Source organism: Callithrix jacchus, chromosome 18 (assembly GCF_049354715.1).
Source record: "Callithrix jacchus isolate 240 chromosome 18, calJac240_pri, whole genome shotgun sequence".
In the NCBI taxonomy this organism is placed as follows: Eukaryota; Metazoa; Chordata; class Mammalia; order Primates; family Cebidae; genus Callithrix; species Callithrix jacchus.
Window position 1 is genome coordinate 5,117,434 of NC_133519.1, and position 22,824 is coordinate 5,140,257.

The following is a 22,824-nucleotide window of genomic DNA, read 5'->3' on the forward strand; positions in this document are numbered from 1 at the left end:
ATCCTGAGCGACAGAGCGAGACTCCGTCTCAAAAAAACAAAATAAACAAAAATCTCTAAGCTTGGGATTGGCCTTCTCTATTTTTTTTCTTTTTAAAAATATTTTTTAAAAATAGATGTAGATGCTATGTTGCCCAGGTTGGTCTCAAACTCCTGGTGTCAAGTGATCCTCCTGCCATGACTTTAAAAGTGCTGGGATTATACATGTGAGCACTGAGCACAGCTTTGTTTTTTTCTACATGAAAAATAACAGGATTATCTTCCAGAGCTAATAAATATGTTCAAATAACCAAATATTTGGACATTTTTCCAAATAACATTAAGGAAAAATGTCACTTGATAGGAAATAAGCAATCCAGAGCAATATGATCGCACTCTATAAAGGTGAAAAAACTTCATCTTTATTACATTTCCCCAATACATGCACTGCTCTGTTCTCTTGAAAACACACAGTGCATGTCCTCCTTTAAAACATACATCCTCTTTAACATACAAACATGTCAATATGAGGTAAAAAATCATGTCTGAATTCTCACATTTCAAAAACATACACTTAACATCAAATAAAAATTTATTTTTACAGGAATTTAGGGGAACTACCATGTAGCTATAAAGGTAATATACTAAGTAAGTATCAGAGAAAAAAAGTGTCATCCCTTCACCACCACATGTAATAATACATACAAAGATTTAAAGATAAAATACTTAGGATAAAAATAATCCTCTCTTGAAAGAAAAACAAAATTATATTTATGTGTATATAACAGCTATAACACTCATCACACAACTCTATAGGAACAATGTCTTTTCAAAATACCAGGATTTCCAAACTATTTAAAATAAATATAGTAAGAATTCTAGGGGCTGGGTGCGGTGGCTCAAGCCTATAATCCCAGCACTTTGGGAGGCCGAGGCGGGTGGATCACGAGGTCAGGAGATCGAGACCATCCTGGTCAACATGGTGAAACCCCGTCTCTACTAAAAATACAAAAAATTAGCTGGGCATGGTGGCGTGTGCCTGTAATCCCGGCTACTCGGGAGGCTGAGGCAGGAGAATTGCCTGAACCCAGGAGGTGGAGGTTGCAGTGAGCCGAGATCGCACCATTGCACTCCAGCTTGGGTAACCAGAGCGAAACTCCGTCTCAAAAAAAAAAAAAGAATTCTATGCCCACCTTTTTCAAAATAAACCAATAAAATGTATAGTATATATTAGACCTATTAACATATACCTAAGATATGTTAAAAATCACAACTGGATTCTCACAATTCAGTAACAAACATGAAACAGCAAATAAAAATTCCTAGTACAAGAATTTACGAGAACTACCACATAGATATGATATAATAGATTACATAAGCATCATAGATAAAAAGAGTGTTCACTTCAGGAGCACATATAATAACAGATAACAAAAGATTTAGGATAAACAAAATTCCTTCTTAAAAATGGAAAGAAAATTATATTTATGTATATGTAACAGCTATAACTGTCATCAAAAAACTCTACAGGAGCAGCATGTCTTCAAAAGTATAAAAATTTCCAAACTATCTGAAATAAATGTACTAATAATTCAATGGCCGACATTTTCCAAACAAACCAACAAAATGCATAGTATGCATGAAGCTATCTGTTACAATCCTGTGGCACTCATATTTTACAAATAATTCTGTGCCAATCTGAGCACGTGCACTGTGCCTTCAAATGCTCCCGGACTGTGGCAACCAAGTCCATAGGAAGCAGGACCTCCAGGTTCCACCCCAGGGAGGTTGAATTCAGCAATCTAAAAAGGGAGGTGGTGCTGCAGGAAGGGGTGGAACAAGAAACACCGCTGGTTTCTCACTGTCCTCCAAGGATGCCCAGAAGTACCCCCTACCCACCACTCCTAGGAGGGCAGCATAATCACTCTATTCTGCTCCTTCTAGAACAGTCCAGGTTCTTCTAGGTTCTTCCAGATGATCTGCACAAATGGTTCCTCTCTTTCTTCCTGGTGTCTGCCATTAACATTGGAATAAACTTCCTGCTGAAAATCCACATCTCCCCTGGGTCCAGTGTTCTGGAAGTGAAAGAGAGGAGGTCACATTTCAAGGAGGCAGTTCTCTAGACAGGAAAGTTACTCACATCCCACTTCAATTCTAACTAGCAATTGACCAATCCAATTTTATCTCCTGCCCTTCATTCTCTACCCTGCTTCTGAACCATCATGTTCAATTGTGATATTCACACTTTGGCGAACCTGACTCCAAATCTCACTTAATACACCCAAGGCCAGCCCCAGCGATCTGCTTCATAGCCAGGACTTTGGGTGGGTCTGCTCAGGGAGTAGAGCACCCTCAGAGAATGTGGCTTTGGACTTCATCACACCTGGGGCCTTTGGTGTAACTTAAGATCTAAACTTGTAACCATGCTAGCTGTGTTTCTAATGTGACATCATCACTAACCACCAATCCAGAAGCCTGATCCGTAATCTCACTTCCTAATGGTTAAGTCTCATGCTGGGTCCTCAACGTGGTTAGCTGCACAAGACATAAACCGAATCTTCACTGAATCCTAGACCCACATCGGTAACTCAAGTGCGTCAATCGTAATCAACCTCCTGGAACTCAGTATTTATGATGATTTTTGATATGGGGTCTCAGACCGGAGTGCAGTGGCAGGATCAGGGCTCCCTGCAGCCCCAACCTCCCAAGCTCCAGAGATCCTCCCTCTTCAGCCTCCTGAGTAGCTGGGAATAGAGATGCCTCCCACGTCACCCAGTTAATTTGTGTATTTTTGTGGAAAAGGGATCTCGCCATGTTGCCCAGGTTTGAAGCTGGTTCAAGCAATTGGGTTCCTCAAATTTCCTAAATAGACCATAATATTCTGCCTTGACTCTAGGGGACACAAATGTACCTTCCCTCAGGCTGATGACCTCAGGCCTCCATGGTCCCTGGAGCTCTAGGAAAGGAAGGCGTGGTCTCATACCCACACCCAGTTCTCTGGATCATAAGCCTGGATCTGGATAAGAAAATGGTCCTTGAGAAGACGGGGACTCCTCAGATGCCCCTCCCTCCCTTCATCCAGTCTCCAATCCACTTGACTCCTCCCCACCTCCTCCACCTCCCCACACCCCACTCACCTTCTCCAACTCCTCTGGGGAAACACAAGCTCTCCAGTGCATGGAACAGAAGAACTGGAACCGAAGCTTCTGGAACAAGGGTCGCTGGAAGCGGTTCTTCCCATACAGGAAGTGGAAGATGGCTTGTTTGGGGGCCTCATCAACCTCCTCCACGTCATTGGCCAGGTACCTGGGGGCAGAAATCAGGTTGCTGCTGAGGGACACTGCCAGTAGAGACCTCCGGCTGAGGTCAACTTCCAGAGAGAAGGGCAGGTGACTGTCCTCAGCTCAGGACTACTACCCACCCTGCAGAGAGCCATGCTTTCCTCAGGAGGAACCTGCTGGGCAGGGACCTGCTGAAAGATTTCTCTCACACCTTCAGGATAGAGAGAAACAAAAACCCAACTGGTGGCCAAGAATGGTGGCTTATGCCAGCAATCCCCCCACTTTGGGAGGCCAAGGCAGAAAGATTGCTTGAGGCCAGGAGTTCGAGACAAGTCTGGACAACATAGCAAAACCCTTGTCTCTATTAAAAATAGAAAAAAACTCTCGGCCATGCATGGTGGTTCACGCCTGGAATCCCAGCACTTTGGGAGGCTGAAGCAGGTGGACTGCTTGAGGCCAGGTGTTTGAAACCAGCCTGGTCAATGTGGAGAACCCCATCTCTACTAAAAATACAAATATCAGCCTGGCATGGTGACACACACCTTATTCCTAGCTACTCACGGAGCTGAGGTGCAAGAATTGCATGAACCCAGGAAATGAATGTTGCAGTAAGCCAAGATCAGGCCACTGCATTCCAGCCTGGGAAACAGGACTCTGTCTCAAGAATTAAGTAGGCTGAGGCTAGGCATGGTGGCTCATGCCTGTAATCCCAGCACTTTGGGAGGCTGAGGTGAGTGAATCACAAGGTCAGGAGTTCAAGACCAGCCTGGCCAAGATGGTGAAACCCTGTCTCTACTAAAAATACAAAAATCAGCTGGGCCTGGTGGCAGGTTCCTATAATTCCAGCTGCTTGGGAGGCTGAGGCAGAGAACTTGAACCCAGGAAGTGGAGGTTGCAGAGTCAAAATCATGACATTGCACTCAAGCCTAGGCAACAGAGTGAGATTCTATCTCAAAAAATAATAATAATTAATAGGCTGGGCACTGTGGCTCACACCTATAATCCCAGCACTTTGGGAGGCTGAGGTGGGTGTATCATGAAGTCAGGAGATTGAGACCATTCTGGTTAACATGGTGAAACCCCACCTCTACTAAAAATACAAAAAAAAATTAACTGAGCATGCTGACACACACTTGTAGTCCCAGCTACTTGGAAGGCTAAGGTAGGAGAATTCGTTGAACCCAGGAGGTGGAGGTTGTGGTGAACTGAGATCACACCATTGCACTCCAGCCTGGGCAACAGAACAAGACTTTATCTCAAAAAATAAAATAAAATAAAATAAAAAATAAATAAATAACTGTCCTGGTGTAGGGGCACAGCCCTTTAGTCTGAGCTAATCAGGAGGCTGAGTTGGGAGGATTGCTTGAGCCCAGGAGGTGGAGGCTGCTGTGAGCTATGACCTCACCACTGCACTCCAGCTTGGGGGACAGAGCTAGTCTCTGTCTCAAAAAAAAAATAGGATACACTGATATTTTACAAAACTCTGCCTTCTACAGGCATCTAGTCTAATGGGACTGGAAGAAATCAGGGAAGATCACCTAACCCCAATGTCACATTATAATAGGATGTAACTGGAGTGCTGTGGGTATGCAGCGGTGGGAAGATGAGGGCAGGCATCATAGAGGCGTGGGGTGAACTGACTTTAAGAAATGTGTCATTCTCCTCAAAACACGTGTGCAGGACCCCAGACAGAAAACACAAAGTCGAGTGGTGAGCATTTGGAAGGAGCGGTGAAACCAAGCCAGGAAACACCAAGAGGATGAGCCAGTTTGGCTTTAGAGACATTGCAGAGAGGGTGGAATTGACCCTGGCCTCGATTTCAAAAGACATCAGCTAAGGAAGCTGTTCAGGTGGGCAGTAGGGGGTCAGACCTGGGCTTTGGAGAGATGTTCAGGGTGCACTAGGAAGCCCCCTGGCTTGGGGAGAGGCTCCAGGAGACCACAGCAGGGAGGATTTAACAGTGGATTCGGGTGATGACAGGGGCCTGAACTGTGGCCTCTGTCATGGGAACCCAGAGGCCAATGTACCCTTGCATTTGGGGTTGATGTGGGAAGGAGAGAGACAGAGGAACCAGAAATGGCTGCTTGCTGGGGGAAGTGTCATGTCCACTACATTTCCTCTCCCCTTGGGGGGTGGTTACAATTCTTTTTGATTTATTCTTTTATTTGTAAACTAATGTTTGAGCTTGGGTTTTGTTTTTTTTTTTTGGCTTTGTTTGTTTTTGAGAAAAAGTCTCAGTCTGTTGCCCACACTGGAGTGCAGTGGCTCAATCTTAGCTTACTACAACCTTTCCCTCCTGGGTTAAAGTAGTTCTCTTGCCTCAGTGTCCTGAGCAGCTGGGATTACAGGTGCACATCACTGTGCCTGGCTAATTTTTGTACTTTTTTAGTAGAGACAGGGTTTCAACATGTTGGCCAGGCTCGTCTCGATCTCCTGACCTCAGGTGATGTGTCCACCTCAGCCTCCCAAAGTGCTGGGATTATAGGCGTGAATCTGCACCTGGATTGAGTTTGTTTTTAGATAAAGCAGTCTAAAAACATCATGGCATAATGCTATCTTTTCAATACACAGAGTAAAGAGGACAAGTAGGTGAAAGAATAAATGAAAGATTGGAATCCCACTTCCCCCCACTGTCCCAAGGTGTTGGACACTGACGAATAGGAGGAAGCAAGCCACTCACAGGGCCAGGAAGAAATGAATGCATCAGTATTGCCAGGAGAAGAGGCCGGCACAGCTAAAATATGCTATGACCATAGCTAGCAGGTACTGATGGAGAGAAAGGAACACACAGAAAGAAAAGTCACATCTTGGAAGAGGAAGATCCTGGAGATGGGGCAATGGGGGGCTGGGGAGGGGCTGCCCATCAGAGAAGGGACCTCAGTGTTGGGGTGACTGTGCTTATTTGGAATCTGTGGGGTGGAGGGGTATTTGATGGTGGGATGCAAGTCTGAGGAGCCAGAGGAAGGGATGTGGGTGATGCGCCCAGCCTGGTGAGCTCCAGTGGGATCTTTGCAGGGAGTGTGTCTACATTGGCTGGCATCAGGAGGGTCTTTTCTGTGCCAGGCAGTGAACTTTCTGAAAGCACGAGGAGTAGAGAGGCCAGGAGCTTCAGGGCTGTGGCTGGACTGTGGGCCAGGGTTCAGATCTCAAAGGATCGGTAGGAGAGGGAGGGGCCACTCAGTCACTCTGAAACAGACCAGCAGAGTCCCAAGGAAAATGCTGACAAATTATAAAAAGACCAAGAAGAGCCAGGAGTATTCTGTGACCCCAGTTCTTTGACAGGCAGAGACAGGAGGATCACGTGAGCCCAACAGTTCAAGAACAACCACAGCAAGGCCCTCTTTCTACAAAAATGACAGAAATTAGTGGAGCAAGGTGGCCTGTGCCTGTAGTCCCAGCTACTCAGGAGGTTGAGGCAGGAGGACTGCTTGAGCCCAGGAAATTAGAGGCTGCCATGAGCTGCAATCATACCACTGTACTCTATCCTGAGGAACAAAGCTAGACTCTGTCTCAAAAAAAGAAAATGGTGGGCACCAAAACTGAAGACCTTGGGAGCTGGCTGGGCACAGTGGCTCACATCTGTAATCCCAGCACTTTGGGAGGACAAAGCGGGCGGATCACCTGAGGTCAGTTGTTCAAGACCAGCCTGGCCAACATAGCAAAACCCTCTCTCTACTAAAAACACAAAAATTAGCCAGGTGTGGTAGTGCACACACCTGTAATCCCAGCTACTCTGGAAGCTGAGAGAGAATCATTTCAACCCTGGAGGTGGAGGCTGCAGAGAGTCAATTTCATGACATTGCCCTCCAGCCTGGGCAACAGAGCAAGATTCTATCTCAGGAAAAAAACAAAACTGTGGAGGGGGAGCATCAGGTGGGAGATGGTGAAGGGAGAGAGAGGGGAACTGTGGGTGTGGAGGCTGTGTGTTGGAGCAGGAACACAGTTACCTGGAGAACAACCTTACCTTGTCCAGCACCCTCAGATCTTTGTCCCAGGCCAGGAATCTTTTAACGACAAGATCCTCTGTGATCAGAGAGCATGCTACTGTGAGAAGCAGAACGGTTTCCCTGGGAGCAAAAGGGTAGTGAGGAGAAGTGCACCTCTCTGGGGAAAGCCCTCAGGATGGTGTCTCAGGTGAGGTGGATGGGACAGGAGAGAATGACTTTCACTGGGCAAAGGAGAGGCTTCCGCTGTGAGGCTGCCCTGAGAAGTGGCCGAAGAAGGTCCTGAGTGTGCGAATCTATAGGACAGAGAGCTGGGAAGAAGCCAGGATGCCCTCCCCGCAGACACACAGGGATCACTGCAGAGTCATAAAGTAATTCCCGTCATTTCCTCATGAGACAGTCACATCAGGGTGTGACCATGGCTTTGGTATCTCCCTCTAGGGATGGAGACAGTTAGGTTTAGAAAGTCAGCAAGAGGCCGGGCACGTTGACTCATGCCAGTAATCCCAGTACTTTGGGAGGCAGAGGCAGGTAAATCACAAGGTCAGGAGTTTGGGACCAGCCTGGCCAACATGGTGAAACCCCATCTCTACTAAAGATACAAAAAATTAGCTGGGTGTGATGGTGTGCGGCTGTAATTCCAGCTATTCGGGAGGCTGGGGCAGGAGAATCACTTGAACTAGGGAGGTGGAGGAGGCTGCAGTGAGCCGAGATCATGCCACTGCACTCCAGCCTGGACAACAGGGTGAAACTTTGTCTCAAAAAAACAAAGTCAGCAAGAAACATTAAGTTTCAGAGGGCACAGCTGAAACCTTTCTTTGATTTTGTTTTTATTTCAATTGATTGATTGATTGGAGATGGAGTCTCACTCTGTTGCCCAGGCTGGAATGCAATGGCATAATCTCAGCTCACTTGCAACCTCCACCTCCCAAGCAAGCAATTCTCCTGTCTCAGCTTCCTGAGTAGCAGGGATTACAGGTATGCACAGCCACTCCCAGCTATTTTTTGTATTTTTAGTAGAGAGGGGGTTGCACCGTGTTGGTCAGGCTGGTCTCAAACTCCTGACCTCAGGTGATTCACCCATCCACCTCAGCCTCCCAAAGTGCTCAGATTATAGGCATGATCTACCACGCCTGGCCTTGGTTTTTCTTCTGAGATAGGGTTTGGTTCTGTCACCCAGGCTGGAGTGCAGTGGTACAATCACAGCTTACTGCAGTCTCAAAGTCCCGAGTTCAAGCAATCCTCTTGCCTCAGCCTGCAAAAGTGCTGGGATCTCAGGCATGAGCCATGGCGCCTGGCCTGAAACCAAGCAAGCTTTCTTATCCCAATTGCAGACCTTCATCAAGTCTAGCTGAATCCTCTATAGCCTCCTAAGCATCCCTCCTGAGTGATCACTTCTGAGTCCTCCTGTATGGAGAGCTCACCCAATAGGGGGGCATATTTTTCCCATGGGAAAAGTATGGTAATGGGAAGTTTCCCTTTAGGACTGGAGGTGCTCTCTGGGTGTCCTCCTACCAAGCAGCCTGTTGAAGACCTCATAGTGCTCAGGGAGCATGGGCAACACTCGCCGTAGCTTCAGCTTCACCTTCAGACCACACAAGGTCTCCATCACCCAGGTCTCCTCAGGCTCAGGGAGCACCTTCTCTGGCTCCTCCTGATTCGTCTGACCACTCCCTCTTCCGTTTCCAGCACAGAAACCTAAGTGGGCGGGGGGGGTTGCAATCTACCCAAGGGGTTGAGTAAAAACACAGGCCACCACGTAATGCTTCAGTAACTGATCACCTTAAACCCCGATCCCAAACCACAAAACACTCTCCATCCTCCCCAGCCCTGCAGACTGTTGGCTTCTGCAAGCCATCTTTCTGTCTTTCTTCTTTGTAAACCCCATGTGCCTCTTCTTCTCTTCCCCATTCTTCCATCTCTCTGTCCACAGAATGCATCATTTCCTTTTCTGGTCCCAGCTTTCTGAGTCATATTTCTTGTTTTACTTTATTGCCCAGGCTGGAATGCAGTGGTGCAATCTCCTATCACTGCAACCTCCATCTCCCATGTTCCAGTGATTCTCCTGCCTCAGCCTCCCAAGTAGCTGGGATTACAGGTGCCCACCATAACACCCAGCTCATTGTCATACTTTAGAGACAAGGTTTTACCATGTTGGCCAGGCTGGTCTCATACTTCTGGCCTCAAGCGACCCTCCTGCCTTGGCCTCCCAAAGACCTGGGGTTACATGTGTGAGCCACTGCACCTGGCCTGAGTTCCCTCTTTGCTTCCCCCACACACTCCCTCAGTGCTCCTTCCTGATTACTGGGTTGGTCTTCCCTCCCTTCCCCCCTCCCCCTCCCCTCTCCTTCCCTTCTTCTCTCTCTCTCTCTCTCTCTCTTTCTCTCTTTTGAGACAGGGTCTCATTCTCTCCCCTAGAGTGCAGTGACTCCATTTCAGCTCACTGCAACCTTTGCCTCCCAGGTTCAAGAGATTCTCCTACCTCAGCCTCCCTAGTAGCTGGGATTACAGGCATATAACCTGGCTAATTTTTGTATTTTTGGTAGAAATGGGTTTTCACCATGTTGGTGAAAACAGGCTGGTCTCAAACTCCTGATCTCTGTTGATCCACCCACCTTAACCTCCCAAAGTGCTGGGATTACAGGTATGAGCTACCACACCCGGCTTTGTTTTTTCTTCTTCTGAGATGGGGTTTTGCTCTGTCACCCAGGCTGGAGTGCAGTGGAAGAATCGGCTCACTGCAACCTTGGCCTCCCAGGCTTAAGCAATTTTCCTGCCTCAGTGTCTCGAGTAGCTGGGGTTACAGGCACGTACCACTACCACCCAGCTAATATTGTATTTTTAGTAGAGATGGGGTTTCACCATGTTGGGCAGGCTATCTCAAACTGCTGACCTCAGGTGAACCACCCACCTCAGCCTTCCAAAGTGCTGGGATTACAGGTGTGAGCCAACCCCCAACCCCTACCCTTGTTCCCTCCTGGTTCTTAGTCAATCCTCTCTCATCTCTTCTTCCTCTAGTCCCCTCTCCTGATGGTCCTGGCATTTCATAGTTCACCACCTCTGGGAGGGAGTACTCTGAGGTGCTAGGCTGGGGGCTCTGCTCCTCAACCTGGGGTTGCCATTGATGGCTGGCCATGATCTCCCCCAAATTCTGTTCCCTCCCAGGGAACCTAGTTCCTGTTGTGGCCAAAGCCTTCCTCCATACTCTACTAGGAACCAGAAGAATGTGCTATCTATTCTGAAGGCTGGGAAGAAGTCAGGAGTGGAGAACAGCTCTGAGAAGATACTGTTGTCCACCTGAGTTTCAAAGTCCCCACAGAGTTCAATCCCTCCAATCAGGAAGGGTGGAATCTCTGATGTCATTGGTCATTCCAACCTGGCAACCAGTTTGAAGAAAAACACATGTAACTGCCAGCCTGAGCTCCTGTCCTGGAGATCCGAAGTGAATGGCATCTTTTGCCACCATCCCAACCTCAGACCATTGTCCTAAAGCATCTTCAGGGTTTCCACATCCCTCGCTTCCTGTCCCAGCAGAGGCTGTGTCCTCTCTACTCAAAGCCTGAAGCATGCTGGGGTCTCATCTGGACATGCACATTTCAGAGTCCCATCTGGTAGGAGAGGGAGCAGGGTGGCAAAGAAAAGTAGGGAAAGTAGAAATGATGCAACCTTACAAGAGTGAGACTAATATGTACAAGAGATCCCAGGTTCACTGACTTGATGAAAAAGTTACATCAAAGCACTCAATTTGGCAAAGCTTTTCTGCTGAATGTTTCCTGACATTCACTGTATGAGATTCTGTATTAGGGGTACATGCATCCTCTGCCCTAAGGCATCTTTGAGTCCAAGAGACATTCTGAGGACTGAAAATCATAGGAAACTGTCCATGAGCTCACACCTATTTCCAGTGGTGTCCCCAATTTCAGGAAGTCCATGGATTACCTAAAACTAGCCCCTCCAGTTGAGCTAGGAAACTCTAGTCTACATATCAAGTTTTGTATCATATATATTTCCCTCAACCCAGAAATTTCCCTACCATTTATGGATTCTATGAATAAAATATCACATGTACAAAAAGATTAAGTCAAAAAAATCTCGGCTGTGCACAGTGGTTTTGCTTGTAATCCCAGCACTTTGGTTGGCCAAGGGAGGAAGATTGCTTGAGGCCAGGAGTTCAAGACTAGTGTGGGCAATAGAGCAAGACCCCCATCTCTATTTAAAAAAAAATAAAAAATAAACAAATTAGCCAGGTGTGGTGGCTGGCACCTGTGGTCCAACTACTTGGGAGACTGAGGCAGTAGGATTGCTTGAGCCTAGGAGTTAGAGGCTACAGTGAGCTATGATTGTGCCACAGCACTTTAGCCTGAGCAACAGAGTGAGACCCTGTGTCAAAAAAATTTTTTTAACAAAAAATAAAAGAGTTTCATGGCATTCAGAGACCATCCTGGGAAACTGTGAGTTCTGGCTGTAGTGGCTCATGCCTGTAATCCCATAACTTTGGGAGGCCAAAGCAGGTAGATCACCTGAGGGCAGGAGTTCAAGACCAGCCTGGTCCACATGGTGAAACCCTGTCTCTGCTAAAAGTACAAAAAATTCGCTGGGCATGGTGGCAGCTTCCTGTAATGCCAGCTACTTGGGAGGCTGACAGGAGAATTGCTTCAACCCAGGAGGTGGAGTTTGCAGTGAGCCAAGATAGTGCCACTGCACTCCAGCCTAAGCAACAGTGTGGGACTCCAACTAAAAAAAAGAGCTATGTATTTCTCACCCAATTTGCCTGCTAGGAAATTCCTTGTGAGCACCAAGAACTTTACTGAACTATAAGTCATCCTTGTGCTCACCTGAGACAAGTGCATATCTGATTGCTTCCTCTGCTGGAAAAATGCAGATTCCCTGAGCTAGGCAAAGGCATAAGTGATGGATAGCCAGCAGCAGTGGCTCAGGCCTGAAATCCCAGTATTTTGGGAAGTCAAGGCGGGTGGGATCACCTGAGGTCATGACTTCAGACTCGCCTGACCCACACGTTGAAACCTCATCTCAAATTTGAGAAGTTGAGGCTCCAAAAGGTAAAATTACAAGTTTGAAATATCTTTTTTATTTTTCTTTAGATGGAGTTTGCTCTGATGTCCAAGCTGGAGCCAAGCTGGAGTACAGTGGTGTGATCTTGGCTCACTGAAACCTCTGCCTCCTAAGTTCAGGGAATTCTCCTACCTCAGCCTCCTGTGTAGCTAGGATTACAGGTGCATGCAACCATGCCTGGCTAATTTTTTCCATATTTGTAGTAGAGACAAGGCTTCACCATGTTGGTCAGCATAGTCTTGAACTCCTGACCTTGTGATCCACTCACCTCAGTCTCCCAAAGGGTTGGGATTACAGGTGTAAGCCACCAAGCCTGGCTGGGACTTCTTATTAATGATTTTGAAGAGATAAACTTAATTATTTTAATAAATATAATAATGTGTATGTTTGTAAGCTTAGTGTGATGTTTTGATCTACGTATACATTGTGGAATGATTATATGAAGGTAATTAACACATCCACCATCTCACACATGTACCATTTTTCTGTCGTGAGAACATTTAAAGTCTAATTTTTCCAGTCACAGTGGCTTATGCCTGTAATGCCAACAGTTTGGGAGGCTGGTGCAGGCGAATCATCTGAGGCAGAGTTCAAGACCAGCTGGGTTAACATGGTGAAACCCCACTTCTAAAAATACAAAAATTAGCTGGCCAAGGTGGCACACACCTGTAATCCTAGCTACTCAGGAGGCTGAGGCAGGGAAATCACTTGAACCATGGAGGCGGAGGTTGCAGTGAGCCGACATCGCACCATTGCATTGCAGCCTCAGCAACAGAGAATGACTCTGTCTCAAAAAATATATATATAAAATAAAATAAAATGTACCTTCTTTTTGAGATGGAGTGTGGCTTTCTCACCCATGCTGGAGTGCAATGGCACAATCTCAGCTCACTGCAACCTCTGCCTCCCAGGTTCAACTGATTCACCTGGCCTCAAGTGATCTGCCCTCTTCAGCCTCTCAAACAGCTGGGATTACGGGCATAAGCCACTGGGCCAAACCAAAATCTACTTTTTAAGTAATTTTGAAATATACATTATTAGTAACTATAGTTCGTAATGAATAATACTCTTGATGGGCAATATATCTCAAAAACCCACTCCTCCCATCTAACTCAAATATTGTACCTTTTGGTCAACACGAGAGACGTATTTCACTGCATTTTAAAAATATCATGAAGAGGTCTCAGGAAACATTTGGCATCTTCTTATTTCTGTAGGTCTTACTCATAGACTCTTAGATCTTATTCATCTGCCTGCTGATCTGTTCCTTTTTCAGAGATGTAGATGCTATCCAACATTTTTCTTTCCTTTTTTTTTTTGTTTTGAGATGGAGCCTCGCTCTATTGCCCAGGCTAGAGAGCAGTGATACCATCTCAGCTCACTGCTACGTCCATTTCTCAGGTTCAGGAAATTCTCCTGCCTCAGCCTCCTGAGTAGCTGGGGAGTATAGGCACACACCACCATGCTTAGATAATTTTTGTATTTTAATAGAGACGAGGTTTGACCATACTGGCCAGGCTGGTCTTAAACTCCTGACCTCAGGTGCTCCTTCCACCTTGGCCTCTCAAAGTGCTGGGATTACAGGCGAGAGCCATTGCATCCAACCAGCCATCCAATATTTTTCTGATACCCTTGTTTTTAGCATGATCATAGCTCACTGCAGCCTCCAATTCCTGGGCTCAAGCGATCCTCCCACCTCAGCCTCCCGAGTAACTGGGACTACAGGTGAGCACCACCATGCCCAGCCAATTTTTGTAGTTTTTTTTGTAGAGATGGGGGTCTTGCTTTGTTGCCAGGCTGGTCTGAAACTCCTAGCCCCAAGGGATCCTCCCACTTCAGCCTCCCAAAGTGCTGGGATTACAGGCATGACCCACCATGCCTGGCCAGCTTCACGATTTTACCTGTAGCTTCTGCTTTCCTGAATTTATCTCTGCCTTTGGAAACCCACACCTGCCAATGCCCAGCTAATCCTGTATTTTCAGTAGGGGTGGGGTTTCTCCATGTTGGTCAGGCTGGTGTCAAACTGCCAGCTTAGGTGATATGCCCCCCCTTGGCCTCCCAAAGTGCTGAGATTACAAGCATGAGCCACCGTGTCTGGCCAAAAACGGGTTTTGAAGTTGTATTTGTGAAGCCGTGTTTTTGTATGGGGTAAAATCTCAGGTTCATTGTTCCAAGACCATGGAAAACTGAATGCAGACACTCCAGAGTGAAATTAAGAGTGGAAGTATAACAGACAAAAGAAAGCGAAGAGCTCTCTGTGCAGAGAGGAGTCCTGGAGAAAATGGGTTGCCACTTCCACAGTGAATGAAGAAGGTTTTTTGTTGTAATTTTAGGTAGAGTCTCACTCTGTCTCCCAGGATGAAGTGCAGTCGTGCTATCTCGGCTCACTGCAACCTCTGCCTCCCTGGTTCAAACAATTCTCCTGTCTCAGCCTCTCGAGTAGCTGGGATTACAGGCACCTGCCATATCCTCAGCTTATTTTTGTATTTTTAGTAGAGAGGGGTTTCACCATAATGGCCAGACTGGTCTCTAACTTCTAACCCCAAGTGGCCTCAGGCTTTCAAAGTGCTGGATTTACAGGTTTTACAGAGGAGCTTGAGGAGGTGGTATCTGATTTACATAGGGTGCAAAAGACTGGTTGGACCAGGGATGCTATTTGTAAAGCCTGTGAAAGAAGCTGGCCACTCCACCCTAATCTTTTATCATGCAGATGGTTTTTTACCAGATTGAAGCCATGTTGTCTAGTATTTTATTATTTTATTTTGTATTTTATAATGGAGTCTAGTTCTGTTGTCAGGCTGGAGTGCAGTGGCACAATCATGGCTCATTGCAACTTCCACTTGCTGCCTTCAAGCAATTCTCCTGCTTCAGCCTCCCGAGTAGCTGGGATTACAAGCGGGACCACCATGCCCGGTTAATTTTTGTATTGTTAGCAAAGACAGGGTGTCACCATGTCGGTCAGGCTGGTCTCAAACTCCTGACCTTGTAAACTACCTGCCTCAGCCTCCCTAAAAGCTGGGATTACAGGCATGAGCCACTGCGCCTTGCTGTTCCTCCTCCTCCTCCAATTTTCCTTCTCTTCAGATTACAGGCATGAGCCACCTCACCTGGCTGTTCCTCCTCTTCCTGATCCTTTTTCTCCTCCCCTTTTCCTTCTCTTCCTCCTTCTCAGATTATAGGCATCAGCCACCCCACCTGGTTGTTCCTCCTCCTCCTATTACAGGTATGAGCCACCTCACCTGGCTGTTTCTCCTCCTCAAATTACAGGTGTGAGCCACCATGCCTGGCTGTTCCTCCTCCCCCTCTTCTGGCTGTTTTTTCTCCTCCTCCTACTTATTCATATTATTTTTTAATTCGGTGTCTTGCTCTTGTCACCCAGGCTGGAGTGCAATGATGTAATTCTGGCTCACTGCAACCCCTGCCTCTTAGATTAAACTAATTATCCTGCTTCAGCCTCCCATGTAGCTGGAATTACCGGCATCTGCCACCATGCCCAGCTAATTTTTTTGTATTTTTAGAGACGGGGTTTAACCATGTTGGCCAAGCTGGGCTCAAACTCATTACTTCAGGAGAGCCATCCACCTTGACCTCCAAAGAAAGAAAGGAAAAAAGAGAAGGAAAGAGTCAATGAAAGAAAGAGAGAAAGGAAGGAAAGAAAGAAGGAAAGAAAGAGACATAAAGAAAAGAAGAGAGAAAGAAAGGGGAAAGCAAGGAAGGAAGGAAAGGGAAAGAAGTGGGGGAATAAAAGGAGGAAGGAAAAGAAGGAAAGAAGAAGAAAGGGAGTTGGAAGTGTAAGGGGAAGGGAAGAGAGGAAGAAAGAACAAGAGAGAAAGATGGAAAGAGAAAGGAAGAAAAGAGAGGAAAGAATGAAAGAAAGAGAAAGGAAGGAAGGATAAACAAAGATATAAAGAAAGAAAGGAAGATGAGAAAGAAAGGAAAGAAGGAAGGAAGAGGAAAGAAGTTGGGGAATGAAGGAATGGAGGAAAGGAAGGAGGAGGGCAGGAAGGAGAAAGGGAAGTGTAAGTGCAAAGGGAAGGGAGGAAGAAAGAAAGGAAGAAAGAGAAAGAAAGAAGAAAAAAGAAGAAAGGAAGAAAGGAAGGAAAGAAAAAGGAGAGAAGTGGGGAAAGGAAGGGAGGGAGGAAGGGAAAAAGGAAGGAGGGAAGGAAAGAAGGAAGGAAGAAAGAAGGGGAAGGGGAAGGGGAAGGGAAGGGAGGAAGAAAATAGAAAGAGAAAGAAAGAAACAAAGGAAAAAAGGAAAAAGGAAATAAGGAAAGAAAGAAAGAGGAGAGAAGTAGGGGAAGGGAGGGAGGGAGCGAGGGAGGAAAGGAAGGGAGGGAGGGATGGAGGGGTGTGTCACCAAGGTCAGGTGGAAAAGGTTGGGGCTGGGCTGGGAGGCAGGAGGTGGAAGTAAGCAAGGAAGGAGAGAAATGGAAGCAGGGAGACACTTGAGGAAAGGCAAGAAGAGGATCGAGCAGCAGGAAGGTGCCAGGGTCTGGGCTGGGAGACAGGTGATGCCCTGTGGAGCCCCCATGTTGGTGCTGCTCTGAGGAGCCAGGGTGTGGCTGCAAGTTAGTAGAGGGTGACTGTGTGGCCACCCTCTAGTACTGAGGAGAAAGGGGTTGACAAGACTGGTGGTGGGAAGAGTCACTGGTGGGGTGGGGGAGCCCAGAGAGAGGGGCCCAAGGCCCAGAGAGCAGCTGCTCTCTGCCTCTGGTCTCTCATACTCTTTTCTGCACAGCTGTTCTGGGACATTCCATGACTGGGGGAGTTTATGACTCTCTCCTCACCACAGCTCCTCATACCCAGCACCCTTAGCAGACTGAGACCCTCACTACAAGCCTGGCCCAAGTGCCCAGAGTCACTCCCTTCTCCCCTCCTTCCTCCCTGCCCTGCAGTCGGGCTCATGGCGGTCTGGGATCCCCCAGTACATGCTGGCACTTGCCTTTTTTTGAGACAGTTTCACTCTTGTTGACCAGGCTGGAGTTTGGAGGCAAAATCTCAGCTCATTGCAACCTCTGCCTTCTAGGTTCAAGCATTCAAGCAACTCTCCTGCTTCAGCCTCCTAAGTAGCTGGGATTACAGGTACCCACCACCACACCTGGCTAATTTTTGTACTCTTTGTAGAGACAGGGTTTACCGTGTTGGTCAGACTGGTCTCGAACTCCTGACCTCGCGATCCTGCTGCCTCAGCCTCTCAATGTGCTGAAACAACAGGTGTGAGCCACCAAGCCTGGATAATTTTTTATATTTTTTTAGTAGAGCCAGGGTTTCACCATGCTGGACAGGTTGGTCTTGAACTCCTGACTTCAGATGATCCACCTCCCAAAGTGCTGAGATTACAGGTGTGAGCCACTGCGCCCAGCTTTTGTTTTTGTTTTTCCTGAGATAGAGTCTCACTCTGTTGCCCAGGCTGGCATGTGCGGTATGATCCTGGCTCACTACACCCTCCACCTCCTAGGTTCAAGCAATTGTCTTGCCTCAGCCTCCCTAGTAGCTGGGATTACAGGTTCACAGCACCATGTCCAGCTAATTTTTGTATTTCACCACGTTGGCCAGGCTGGTCTCCAACTCCTGACCTCAGGTGATCCTCCTACCGTGGCCTCCCCAAGCGCTGGGATTACAGGCATAGGCCACTGTTCCTGGCCATACTTGGTGGTCTTTAATGAACACCCTCTGGGTGAGTGAGTGCCCACTGGGAGCTGCCAGGCCCACCCCATGTCTGTGGGGACTGCCCGTCCCCCACCACCTGCTGAGTTTGTGTTCTTTCCCTTTTCTCCAGCTCTCTAGGGACTTCATGAAGCCCCCGTTCCCTACCCACCAGCCTGGGGCACAAGAATCCACTCTCCAGTGTCCCTCACCTCTGGGACTTATGTATTGGTTTGGTGGTTTTCAAATGTCAGCAATTAATTTCCAGCTCATCACTGTTGCGACGACAGTGCATGTCCTTCTGGAAAAAACATGTCTCCATCAACACCTTGGTGCTGAAGAACCTGAGGGGCCCACTCTAAAGATCCATTAATTGCCAGAGAAGGAGTTTCCCATAATTAGAAAATCATATTCTTTAAAATTCCCTAAGTGCCTTTTCACTGAACAGCCCAAACCATAGTCGTTTTACACTTTGCAGAAAATTACAACATGAGGCTCTCCCAGATCCACATCACCCACACACTGAGGGAGCAGTTCCAGGACATTTTCAATAGGAAATACAGTGAGCAGTGGAACACCCCCGGGGGAGGGACACGCAGACACTGTGGACAGAGAAGTGGGAGGCTTCCCACTTTCAGCCAAAACTATTCACTCCCTTACACATATTTCTTGAGGATTTACTAAATGCCAGGCATGTCTCAGGCACTGGGGATACTGCGGTGAATGAAACAGGAACTGTACTCATGAGCCTTGCACCTGGGCAACATGGCAAAACCCCGTCTCAACCAAAAATACAAATATATTAGCCAGGTGCGGTGGTGCACTCCTGTGGTCCCAGACACTCAGGAGGGTAAGGCAGGAGAATTGCTTGAGCCAGGGAAGTAGAGGTTGCAGTGAACTGAGATCACACCATTGCACTCCAGCCTGAGCAACAGAAGTGAAACTATCAAAAAAAAAAAAGAGCCTGGGCTTGGTGGCTCACACCTACAATCCCAGAACTTTTGGAGGCTGAGGTGGGCAGATCATGAGATCAGGAGTTCAAGACCAGCCTGGCCAACTTAATGAAACTCCCTCTTTACTAAAAATACAAAAAATTAGCTGAGTGTCCTGGTGGCCACCTGTAATCCCAGCTACTCAGGAGGCTGAGGCAGGAAAATCACTTGAACCTGGTAGGCAGAGGTTGCAGTGAGTTGAGATCGCCCTACTGCACTTTAGCCTGGGCAACATAGTGAAACTGTCTTAAAAAAAAAAAAAAAAAAAGAGGAGCACAGGACATGGAAGCATGTTGGTGTGGCTTCTTCTTTCTTTTTTCCTTTCAGTCAGTCTCTCTGTCACCCATGCTCGAGTGCAGTGGTGTGATCATGGTTCACTATAGCATCAAACTCCTTGGCTCAAGCAATCCTCAGCCTCCCAAGTGGCTGGAACCACAGGCATGCACCACCATGCCCAGCTTTTTAATAGAAATTCTTATGAGAGACAGGGTCTTGCTATGTCCCCCAGGCTGAACTCAAACTCTTAGACTTAAGTGGTCCTCCCGCCTTGGCCTCCCAAAATGCTGGGATTACGGGCATGAGTCACCCTGCTGGCCTATTGTTTTATTTTCTGATCAAATAGCTCATATTTTAATGCCTATACGTTTCCACGGTGCTACAACACTTTCGCATCGTTCACTCTTCTGCATGGATGCCTTTCCATCACATGCGTGAAATCCCATGTACACACGCCCCACACTGCCTCTCACTGCAGACCAGCAGGACCCTGCCTCTCACCCACAGGGGAAGCCTTGGGCATCAGGTACCCGGTCCAAGTGCCCTACAAGTGATAAGAGTAACCCTTGCCCCATAATCATCGAGGGGCTGCTCCCAGAAATCCTGTTCTGAAAACCCTGCACCTTCGAGCTATCCCTCCAGCCCGCTCCCCCACCACTCCGGCCGCCCTCCTACCACTCCAGCCCGCTTTTCTACCGCTCCAGCTGTCTTCCTACCTCTCCCGCCGCCCTCCTACCGCTCCAGCCTGCTCCCCTACGACTCCCGCCGCCCTCCTACCCCTCCAGCCCGCTCCCCAACCCCTCTGGTCGCCCTCCTACTGATCCAACCCAGTCCCCTAAGACTCCGGCCACCCTCCTATCCCTCCAGCCCGCTCCCCTATGACTCCAACCGCTCTCCTACCGCTCCAGCCCACTCCCCTCTGACTCTGGCCTCCCTCCTACCACTCCAACCTGCTCCCCTACGACTCCGGCCGCCCTCCTAACCCTCCAGCCCGCTCCCCTACCTCTCCGGCCATGCTCCTACCGCTCCAGACCGCTCCCCTACGACTCCGGCCGCCCTCCTACCGCTCCAGCCCGCTCACCTACCGCTCCAGCCCGCTCCCCTACCGCTCCAGCCGCCCTCCTACCGCTCCGACCGCCCTCCTACCACTCAGGCCGCCATCCTACCGCTCCAGCCCGCTCCCCTACCTCTCCGAGCACCCTCCTACCGCTCCGGCTGCCCTCCTACCACTCCAGCCCGCTCCCCTACCTCTCTGACCGCCCTCCTACCGCTCCAGCCCGCTCCCCTACCGCCCCAGCCGCCCTCCTACCGCTCCAGCCCGCTCCCCTACCGCTCCGGCCGCCCTCCTACTGCTCCAGCCCGCTCGCCTATGACTCCAGCCGCCCTCCTACCGCTCCGGCCGCCCTCCTTCCGCTCCAGCCCGCTCGCCTATGACTCCAGCCGCCCTCCTACCGCTCCGGCCGCCCTCCTACCGCTCCAGCCCGCTCGCCTATGACTCCAGCCGCCCTCCTACCGCTCCAGCCCGCTCTCCTACCGCTCCGGCCGCCCTCCTACCGCTCCAGCCCGCTCCCCTACCGCTCCGGCCACCCTCCTACCGCTCCGACCGCCCTCCTGCCACTCAGGCCGCCATCCTACCGCTCCAGCCCGCTCCCCTACCTCTCCGAGCACCCTCCTACCGCTCCGGCTGCCCTCCTACCACTCCAGCCCGCTCCCCTACCTCTCTGACCGCCCTCCTACCGCTCCAGCCCGCTCCCCTACCGCTCCGGCCGCCCTCCTACCGCTCCAGCCTGCTCCCCTACCGCCCCAGCCGCCCTCCTACCGCTCCGGCCGCCCTCCTACCGCTCCAGCCCGCTCGCCTATGACTCCAGCCGCCCTCCTACCGCTCCAGCCCGCTCCCCTACCGCTCCAGCCGCCCTCCTACCTCTCCAGCCGCCCTCCTACCGCTCCAGCCCGCTCGCCTATGACTCCGGCCGCCCTCCTACGACTCCGACCGCCCTCCTACCTCTCCAGCCGCCCTCCTACCGCTCCAGCCCGCTCGCCTATGACTCCAGCCGCCCTCCTACCGCTCCAGCCCGCTCCCCTACCGCTCCAGCCGCCCTCCTACCTCTCCAGCCGCCCTCCTACCGCTCCAGCCCGCTCCCCTACCTCTCCAGCCGCCCTCCTACCGCTCCAGCCCGCTCCCCTACCTCTCCAGCCGCCCTCCTACCTCTCCAGCCGCCCTCCTACCGCTCCAGCCCGCTCGCCTATGACTCCGGCCGCCCTCCTACGACTCCGACCGCCCTCCTACCTCTCCAGCCGCCCTCCTACCGCTCCAGCCCGCTCGCCTATGACTCCAGCCGCCCTCCTACCGCTCCAGCCCGCTCCCCGATGACTCTGGCCGCCCTCCTACCTCTAGCCCGCTACCTTAGAACTCCGGCCGCCCTCCTACCCCTCCAGCCCGCTCCCCTACAACTCCAGCCGCCCTCCTACCGCTCCAGGCAGCTCCCCTACGACTCCCGCCGCCCTCCTCCTGCTCTAGCCCGTTCCCCTACCACTCCGGCCGCCTTCCTACCGCTCCAGTCTGCTCCCCTATGACTCCGGCCGCCCTCCTACCCTTCCAGCCCGCTCCCCTACCTCTCCAACCACCCGCTCCAGCCCGTTCCCCTACCGGTCCGGCTGCCCTCCTACCGCTCCAGCCCGCTACCCTATGACTCCGGCCGCCACCCTACTCCTCCAGCCCACTACCCTACCTCTCCAGCTGCCTTCCTACCATTCCAGCCCGCTCCCCTACCCCTCCGGCCGCCCTCCTACCGCTCCAGCCCGCTACCCTATGACTCCGGCCGCCACCCTACTCCTCCAGCCCACTACCCTACCTCTCCAGCTGCCTTCCTACCATTCCAGCCCGCTCCCCTACCCCTCCGGCCGCCCTCCTACTGATCCAGCCCGCTCCCTTAAGACTCCGGCCACGCTCCTACCCCTCCAGCCCGCTCCCCTAAGACTCTGACCACACTCCTACCGCTCCAGCCCACTCCCCTCTGACTCTGGCCTCCCTCCTGCCACTCCAGCCTGCTCCCCTACGACGCCGGCCGCCCTCCTACCACTGCAGCCACCCTCCTACCGCTCCAGCTCTCTCCCCTTCGACTCCGGCCACCCTCCTATCACTCCGGCCGGCTGCCTTCCTACCGCTCCAGCCCGCTCCCCTACCACTCCCACTGCACTCCTACCGCTCCAGCCCGCTCCGCTACAACTCCAACCGCCCTCCTAATGCTCCGGCCGCCCTCCTACCGCTCCAGCCTGCTCCCCTAACGCTCTGGCCGCCCTCCTACCGCTCCAGCCCGCTCCCCTACCGCTCCGGCCGCCCTCCTACCGCTCCAGCCTGCTCCCCTACGCTCCCGACGCCCTCCTACCGCTCCAGCCGCTGCAGTTTCCGTCACCACCACCCACTGCAGCGAGGCCAGCCGCGGTACAGCAGGCTGCAGCCTCCAGCGTGCAGTAGGTGGCTCCGCCGCCCACTGTGAACACAGTGGCTCCGCTAGAAGATACACAAGAGCCTGGAACAGCATGAGGTGACCTCAGCATGCCTTATATACTGAGGTTTTGCCCATGGTTCCTGGACTACATGTTCTGATTGGATGAGAGGAAACCGTTAGGCCTA

At 50.3% G+C, this 22,824-nt stretch overlaps 1 protein-coding gene and 1 pseudogene across 7 annotated transcripts; one reads left to right on the plus strand and one right to left on the minus strand.

The window, feature by feature from the left end:
- Positions 1-1,446: 1,446 nt before the first annotated feature.
- LOC128928051 (uncharacterized) lies at positions 1,447-22,803 on the minus strand. 7 transcript variants are annotated; one of them, XM_078355237.1, is made up of 5 exons: positions 22,577-22,803; positions 8,719-8,926; positions 3,116-3,284; positions 2,890-2,994; positions 1,458-2,053 (listed from the first exon to the last, which is right to left on the minus strand). In XM_078355237.1, the coding sequence occupies exons 1-4, from the start codon at positions 22,730-22,732 to the stop codon at positions 2,910-2,912; spliced, it is 618 nt and encodes a 205-aa protein (XP_078211363.1). In that variant the 5' UTR covers positions 22,733-22,803; the 3' UTR covers positions 1,458-2,053; positions 2,890-2,909. The 7 variants fall into 7 exon arrangements, 3 of the variants coding, with proteins under 3 accessions (XP_078211362.1, XP_078211363.1, XP_054107672.2); XM_078355236.1 differs by lacking the exon at positions 2,890-2,994 and having other exon boundaries at positions 1,447-2,053; XR_013529145.1 differs by lacking the exon at positions 22,577-22,803 and having other exon boundaries at positions 1,468-2,053; positions 7,224-9,504.
- LOC144580154 (uncharacterized) lies at positions 5,954-6,651 on the plus strand (annotated as a pseudogene).
- Positions 22,804-22,824: the final 21 nt, after the last annotated feature.